The sequence below is a fragment of the Anas acuta genome, chromosome 4, assembly GCF_963932015.1.
Source record: "Anas acuta chromosome 4, bAnaAcu1.1, whole genome shotgun sequence".
Taxonomy (NCBI): domain Eukaryota; kingdom Metazoa; phylum Chordata; class Aves; order Anseriformes; family Anatidae; genus Anas; species Anas acuta.
This window is the reverse complement of record NC_088982.1, coordinates 28,036,199-28,044,723: the sequence shown is the minus strand read 5'-3', so window position 1 is coordinate 28,044,723 and position 8,525 is coordinate 28,036,199. Positions and strand designations below refer to the sequence as shown.

At 45.2% G+C, this 8,525-nt stretch overlaps 1 protein-coding gene across 1 annotated transcript in view; it reads left to right on the top strand.

The window, feature by feature from the left end:
• Positions 1-2,960: 2,960 nt before the first annotated feature.
• Positions 2,961-8,525, top strand: part of CHIC2 (cysteine rich hydrophobic domain 2) — a 30,861-nt gene continuing 25,296 nt past the window's right edge. Inside the window, exon 1 of the mRNA XM_068680340.1 lies at positions 2,961-3,301. Coding sequence (XP_068536441.1) covers positions 3,183-3,301 — 119 coding nt within the window. The 5' untranslated portion in view covers positions 2,961-3,182. The remainder of the gene's footprint in view (positions 3,302-8,525) is intronic.

Genomic DNA, 8,525 nt, shown 5'->3' with positions numbered 1-8,525 from the left:
TTACGTCCTATCCTCCCCTGCTTGCTCTCATTCCTTGCTATCATCACCCACTCTTGTTTTTCTTCTTACTACCCCTCTTCTCTCAATTAACCAGTGAATGAAAAAGACAAGATGTTCCTGCCAGCTTTGCTTCGCTGTCTGGTGGTAGGAGTTCAAAGAACCAGGTTACTCCTGCACCTACTGCTTGTTCTTTGATGCCCTGTTGGGCTTCAGAAGTCCAACAACACACTGATTAACAAAGGAAAAGACAGGAAGAAACAGGCCAAAGAATATGGGAACAAGTGACAAGTGAGATGTTAGAGGGAAATAGTGGGAAGAAGCAATGACAAAGGGGGAAGATGGAAAGAAATATAGACAGGAGAGGAAAAGACAGTAAAGAAAATAAATGTATCAGGTGGCAAAAGAGAAAGGAGAGAATTGGAATAAAGAGCTGCATAAAAAGAAACGTGACAATGATTTAGAGTTCCCTTAGATTACGGTATACAGCCCTTACAGAGCAGCTCTTTGGGAAAACATGTACCTTGGTCAAAGGGAGTTGTGTGTGGCACCTCTTCTATCCCACTGAACTTGCAGGTGCAGAAAACAAATTCACTAGGAAGGCATTCCTGCTTGGAACAGCAGCAAAGTACTCTTCAAACTGGATTTTAAGCCTACTATCTTGTAGGTAGATAGAATAAGTGGCTTAAAAAGACAATCAGTATTTTACAATCAGGCGTGTTCTGTGGTGGCTCAGAGCAAATGCCACACGGCTGACTCAGAAGTGAGTGGCTGCTGAGGGTCCAGGCGACAGCAGTGGAGAAGGGGTGACTACTTGTGTGATACTCGTGAAAGAGAGAAGAAGCCCAAGGCAAGACCTTCGGCAGTGTGTGGTAGGACACCTGCTGCACAAAACAGGGAGTTTACCTACTGTGTCCACGAGTAGTCCAGGAGATGGCTGCTGAAGGTGTTTGGCAAAGGAGACACAAAGACACAACAATCTCATGACTAAGGCAGGTCATTTTTGCCTGAAAAACAAGCTGCTAACTGTGCCCATGTGAGATGATGAAAATGTTACTTAAACTGAATATTTCACAGGTGGTTGCTAGCTGTACGTACTTTGGTGCTAATGGCTGTCCCAGAAGTCAGAGATACCGAAGTAGCTTGTGCTCACTACTACCATCAGTCACGGTGCTTTGAGCACATCAGTTGCTACAGAATGGACAGAGTGCTGAAACATCGTGGGTATCTCAAACAAGAAGTTTAATATTTGTCATAGCTCTTCCTCTATATACAAATGGAACAGCTGGAAACCATTGAACAGATATTTGTTAGGCGAGTAATGTATACCTAATATGATGATGAAGAATCCTGGGACTTATTTTTTCCTTGTCTTAGCTCAAACAGACCTCAAACATGATAGCTGACCTGTGCAGCTCTGCTACATTGATAGATGTATGATGTAGGTAAACCCACCCCTTTAAAGTCATCTCCAAGATTTCCAGCATGATGCTGTGTAGTGTTAACCCCAATTATCTGGTTGCTACTGTGAAACAGTCATTTGGAAAAAAAAAAAAATATATATATATATATATATAAAGTTATCAAATCCATTTGTAGTGGGCTTGCATAAGGAAGCATACTTTCACTGGGTTTCCACCATCTTTTGCCAGTATTAATTCGGTCCATATTCTCAATTTCAGGACTGTTAGGCAGAAGCAATGAGTCATCAGAACCACAAACTCTAACCTCAATGTGCAAGATATATGCACAAACAGTAATTACATTAAAAAAAATCATAAGCATACTATTATGAAAGTAACCTATTACTCAGGGGAATTTTGTGTTATTCTGCAGAATTTCATTATTTGGGAAATGAAACCTATTACAAGTAGGTCATGACACAGAAATACTCAGCTTTCCAGTGTGGCGGTGATAGATATTATTTTTTTTCCTTTAAAGACAGTGTCACAGAACATCTCACAAATACACTACTTCTACCCTGGTTTTACATAGTCAGTAGGTGCTATCATATATTTGTATAGAGTTTATTCCTGAGAAATACACCACAAATATGTTTATGAGTAATGGAGGTTGTGGCAATGTAGTCTTTCTGAAAACAAGCTGATTGGTGCGTAGACTGCAATAACAGTACAGGAAAAAAAAAAACCTGTGGGTTTCAGAGGAAAAATGATCGAGCAGTGAAGTAATGTGAGGATGGGACTGTTGTGATTAGGATATACAGAGCAAAGAAATGAGGAAAGCAGGGAGGTAGAGTTCTTGTCCCACTCATGAAAAGCAGGTTCAGACCCAAACTGTCTCCTGAAAAGTCTTCCATGTCACCATGACCGCCATATCTATACATTAAACACCTCCGTGATCCACCATGATCCACCAGCTCACTGTCCAGTGATAAAGACTTCCTCTAACTTTCAAAATGTCACCTTGCTACTGCTAAATCTCATGCCAGCACTGCCTTCCTGTTACTAGAACAGCCAACAAGCCTACCTGATGCTTGCTGACAGGCATTTCCCAACTAAACTGTAAGTTTTGGGTATGAGAAACACCAAAATTGAAGGGAGAATGAGAGCCCTGTTCACTTTCAGAGCTCCCTGGTGTGGGAAAGGAGCCTGAAAAGGGAGTGATCCTCCAGATTCCCTGTTTTGGTGCTGCAATATCCCCGACAGGGACTGCTCCCCTAGCACCTAGCTCTGTGAGGGGAGGACTGGGAGGCTACCAGAGGGCTGGCGCAAGGAGCAGACCCACACATTGGGTCCTCCCTCAACCGAGCCGAAAACCCCATTAGCCACCCCTTAACTAAAAACATCCGTGAAACCCCCAAAAAGGGACCAAAACCAGGGCAGCGACACCCCCAGAGCGGAACAACCCCCTCACTGCCGCACCACCCACCCTCCACGGCCCGCCCCTCTGGCAGCGGCGGGCGGGGCCCCGCGGGCCGGATGTTGTTGTTGTTGTTCCTGCGCCGCCCCTGGCCCCGCCCCCCGCGGAGGGTGACGGGCGCTTCCTCGGGCCCGGCCGCCGCCGCCGCCCCGCCGCGGCCCCTCCGCCGCCCGGCCCGGGGCTGCCCCCGCTCCCCTCCCTCCCTTCGTTCCCCTTCCCCGGTGCCCTCTCCCCCGGTCCCTTCCTCCCTTTGGTCTCGCCGGCCAAGCCCCGTCCCCTCGCAGCGTCGCCGGCGGGGCCCGGCCATGGCGGACTTCGACGAGATCTACGAGGAGGAGGAGGACGAGGAGCGGGCGCTGGAGGAGCAGCTCCTCAAGTACTCGCCCGACCCCGTGGTGGTGCGCGGCTCCGGGCACGTCACCGTGTAAGGGCGGCGGGGCCGGGGCCGGGGGGACGGGGAGGATGAGGAGGATGAGGAGAGGGGGGGAGGAAGCAGCTGGGGGTGCCCCCGGTGCCAGCCCCAGCCCCGGGGGCGGGTGAGGAGCCCGTGAGGCGCGGCCGATATCGCGACGAGTCGCGATTGAGGCGTGTGGTCGCGATTGAGTGTGCCACGGGGGGGTTGTGTGCTGCTGAGGAGCCAGCGCGGTGCGGTGGGTAACGCAACAGATTCGGGTGCCCGAGTGCCATGTACTCATAGATGCTGAAATACCCGCCTGGAGATAAATCCCGCAGTGCAAACTTTCACATAAACAGCTGTGTGTATATATAAACATCAAAAAATATATATACTTGTATATCTTTATACATAAATCCATATTTATTCAGGGAACCAGGCTCACAACAGCAGCATGAAAGTGTCAGGTATCGTATCCCACAGCCCCGGCTCCCACTAACTGCTTATTTTCAGATCCGGACCTGTCCGTAACCTGGCTTTAATTTCGGATCAGTTTGGTGGCTCTCCGATACGACGCTGTTCTGGTAATGGGTCGGCGTTATGAAACGCTGGCAGCGAGGCGGTGCAGTTTGCAGGCGGGTTATAAACAGGAAATAAGACGTGGTGGAGAGGCTTGGAAGGATGTGGAGTGGACACGAGGCCGCGTAGGCCTGGTGAGGGAGCAGAAATGTCACCTCAGAAGTATTCAGCGCGTGACTCTGCATGCCGGTTTGCTGTGATCGAAAAGTTGTTACCGTCCAGCGGCTGTCTGGCTTCTGTGAAAACACTCCGGAAGCCTTACGGTGTTTCTGGTGAGCAGGTCGAGAACACAGGCAGTTGCCCTATTGGCAAATGCAGAAAGAAGTGTGAAGAACAGAAATGGAGGCAAATGCTGGCTTCTTCTCCGTACTCGAAGGCAAGTTGTGCAAGGCAAGATCGGGGCCCGTTAATGGCACTGTGAGGAAGCCTGCATGCCGTGCCCATGACTAGCACGGCCTTTGTGGCTGACGGATAGTTGCTTCATTAATTGTTTATTAATATTCACTACATCGTTAGAACATTAAGATCTAACTCAAAATATTAGTTTTATAGGTTTGGGGTGAGTAATTGAATGCGAACATACACCTCCAAAATTAGGCAATTGGATCTTCATCTACTTTGTCACGTTGGGTGTGAACACGGAATAGGATCCGCCACTTTTACCTTTGTACAGCCTATAAGATTTTTGTCAATGATTGAGAAACGTATTATTAAAAGTTAGATCACTGTCAGGATGTTCTCTCTGTGAATTTAAGGAATAGGTCAAGCTGTATGTATATAACTAATTTGTCTTGCCTCGTATAAAACCATCAATATGTCTCGAAGGCCTGGCACAAACCATCAGTAAAGTAAAGCAAATACTGTATTGATCTCAGCTCTGCTGTTTAAAGAGTTGCTGTCTGCTTCTGCTGTGTGTGTATTTAAACAAAAGCTCTACTTTCACAGTTTCCTGTCATATCCTCTCTGATCTTGTATAGAAGTCATAATGTTGAGTTTGAAACATGTCATTTCCATGACTACAGATTAATGCCAGAAAGGCATTTACTATTACTTGATTTCACCCAACAGACAGTGGAAATGTGTGAGAGTCCTCTCTAAGCTGAGTTGTTAAAACCAATCAAAAAAAATAAGGTAAATATTATCCAAACAAAACGCTTGAATGCCTTGCTTTTCCAGGGTTTGGGGTTTTTATGTGGCACAGAGTTATCTTAAACTCACTATTTGGAGCCTGCTGCACACAATTACAAAGCCTCTTTTTAAATCATTGTGGTTTTTTCAATATTCAGGTGGATAGTTTGCTGCTCAGGAGCAGTATTTGAGTTGGTCCTTGATTGCTTGAGGTGATCTCTTATAGTGGCAAGACACTTGAAAGTTGGGAAAATATAGAACTTGTGTTACTTTACTAAATTGAAAATCCAAGCTATTTCATACTTTTTTTCTAAAATGTTGTTAGGGTGGAAGGAGAGGTACATGATGAATGAAATCTCAGAGACTGTTTGTGGTAGTTTGCCAGATTGTGTTTTTCAGTGACTCTTTTCCTGGGCTTCCTAATTCGTTGACCAGTTGAGATACATTTGCCTTATTCCAGGCTGTATTCATTAGTAAAATTGGGTTTGGTAGCCTTTTGCAGTGCCAGACTGACAGAGAGCTGTTGTGATGTGCTGGGGAACGCCTTCCTGTGCTGTTTATTGTCCTGGTGCATCACATGTTGATGCAAGGTAGCTCTTGGGAGCAGGAGAGGAAAAGCCCTTACAAAATACACTTTTTTTTCACCCAAGTAACTCTCTTTAACTTTCTTCAAGTCTGCCTGTGTGTTTTTGCATTTTATTCTCTGTATCAAGGACATGTGAATGAAAAGAGGGCTAAGTAAGAATTACGGATGGGAGAGTTAAGACTTGTGGAATATGTGTTTATTTTGTAAGAGCTGTGAATATGTGGAGCTAAGGAATATAGGTGAGAACAATAGAAAAATGGCTTAGTGTCTTCACGAGAGATGACAGAGGAAGGAGATAGCGTCTATCAGTTTTACGTGTCAGGAAGATAAGAGCTGCAGCCTGCAAAAAGGTTGGAGGTAGGCTGAGTCCTGTGCTGTAATCTGTTATCCTTTGATTCCACATCTCACTGCTTCGTTCCCTCCGCTGTTCACAAGGGCAGGAACTCAGCTGAACCTTTCAAGCAGAGACATGTTCGAGAAACGCTTTTTCAGGTTCCAGGGAGGTTTAAGGAAGTACTCCTGTATGAGGTGAGCATGGATCTGCTGAGGATATGGTGTGAAATGGGGAAAGGTGTCGAGAAATGTGTGCCTCACTGGGGATGGTGCCTTGTACTACAGAAATCTGGTGCTATGTGAGGACAGCTATGAGGAAACGCAGCTCCAAAATATTGATTTCAGGCGTTTGATTTTAACATGCTTTCTGCTGCTTTTTTCCGGAGCGGCTGTATCTTTACCCTGAAACTGTATTAGTGTTGCATGAAGTTTCTAATATTTTAATTTCCAAATTACAGCATGCAGCCGAGTGATTAACATTGGGATCGTATCATTTACTTACCAAAGCATTTGAAGTATGGAGTCATACTTTGTTCCCACCTACATATGGTAATGAAACTGTAAAATGGAAAGCTCCGGATGATGGTGGTAGCTGGTTAGCTTTGATGTTTTGGTTTAGCAGCCCCACCATATATTAAACATTGCCACAAGACTCGAAAATGGAGTCTTAGTCTCCATATTAGTTTTAGGCTTATAAATTCACCGAATTGTGACTGTGTTGGTCAGAAGTTTCTGTGCTGGAAATCTGACTCAGTGAGTTTGTAAAAGCATTGTGACTATTTCCAAACAGGAGACTGGGGGAAAATGTTTTGTCCATGATAAATTCTGGGATGCTTTTATTAAAAACAAGACAAATCTCAGATAACTCTTAACTCCAGAGCTTTTCAGTTGGGCTGTCTTTGTCAGGTGTATCTCCTGTGACCTCCATCTGGATTTGCTTGTATTTGATGAAGCTGTTAACTTCTAAATACTTTTGGATCACACATCCACACAAAAGCCTTGTTTCCGTTCTGCTGATTTCACGGCCAGACCTCAGCATGAGACTGCAATTACGTCCTTCTGAGACTTCACTGAGAGCAGGGAGACTTCCCCGGGCCTTTGCCCTACCTGCTTATGCCTCAGGGTAAAGGGCTTCCTCAGCACTGCAGGCAGAGGAACAGCTGAAATTGTCTCATCTCATGGTCTGGGGCTCAGCCTCGTTCCAGTTTGTGGGCCAAGAGCTGCTTTGGACTGAATTATTCTTATGGTTTGCCACTCCCCTATCATCACTGTTTGTATTGAATTCCATTATTCATAGTAAATCTCTTCTGGATGCTGAAGCATCAAGTATGTGAAGCTCGTTTTGTGATTCCTTCTTTGAAGATAAGTCTGTTTAGAGAGAATCTGTCTCTGGTGTTGATTTGATGAATTATGTAGTAGAGTGGTGTTACCAGGCTTGGCTGTTTGAGCTCTGTGTGGATCCAAGGGATTTTTTCAGGCCCTGGTTTCCGCTTCAGCATACTGCCAGTTTTAAGTAGCTTAACTGATAGGGCATGACACTTCTTGCTGACATTTACATAACTTTTGCTTGGGCGCTTGGTTTCACTCAGGATTTTGGAGAAAGGTGGGCTGTCTTCTTGTCATGGAATATTCAGCAGGGTTTTCAGTGGTGGAGGTGTGTTTACAATAAGCATGTGGGTGTTTGTTTGTGGGGGAGGTTTTTTTTATTCTGAGATGAGCTGGCAACCTTGCCACGGATTTCTCTGGTTAACGATTTTCACTTGTTGCTTTGTTTTGAGGGGTGTGTAGGGACTGCAGAGCTCCCATTCTAGTTATGAGTACTCTAATCTGCCAGTTAATTTCTGTGTAAGTGAGGTATGGGCTGCAGTCAGTGGCAGGAAGATGACTTGTTTAACTTTTCCTGAAGAACGTATGTAGAAATTATCTAGGCATAAAATCAATAAAGCATCCTCCAGCACAATGCGCTCTTCCAAACTCTGGCAGCAGACTTTGCTACCTTGAGGTTGTGTGCAAGTCTAGCTGTTCCTGATGTCTGTTCTCTGGGTAGCCTCTGGCATCTGCAGTTGTGTAGGGGTGATATGTACTTATCTTTTATGTACAATATCTTTCCTTTTGGTGTCTGTTTGTCTGGGAACTTGCTTAACTTCTCTTAAAATCTGTTGGTGCAGTCTGCCTCCATAATCTCAAGTGGAAACAAGCTCCGAAGTTTGCTACTTGCAGTTTAAAGAAGCACTTTCCTTGGTCTGTTTTAAACCAATCTCCTCCTAGTGTTGTGAGTGCTCTCTGTTGTGGGATTTGGTGATTAACAGTTAATCATTCACCTGATTCACTGCTTTCCTGAATCTTTGCACTTTGATCATATACCTCCCCCCCAGACTTTTCTTTTCCAACTTACTGTCTGCCTTTTGGCCTCATAAAGCAACTTATTCACTTTATTATAGTTTGCTTCCTTCTATCTGCTTTCTCTTAGCTCCACCAAGTCCCCCATGAATACATGGGTACAGGGAGTCCAAATGATGCTCTTCTTAATCACAGACCTAGTGGTGCTCATTATTTTGTTCCCACTTCTGATGGCTGCCGCTATCAATGACCAATGAGTCAAGAGAATCATGAGTGGCGAGAAAAGCT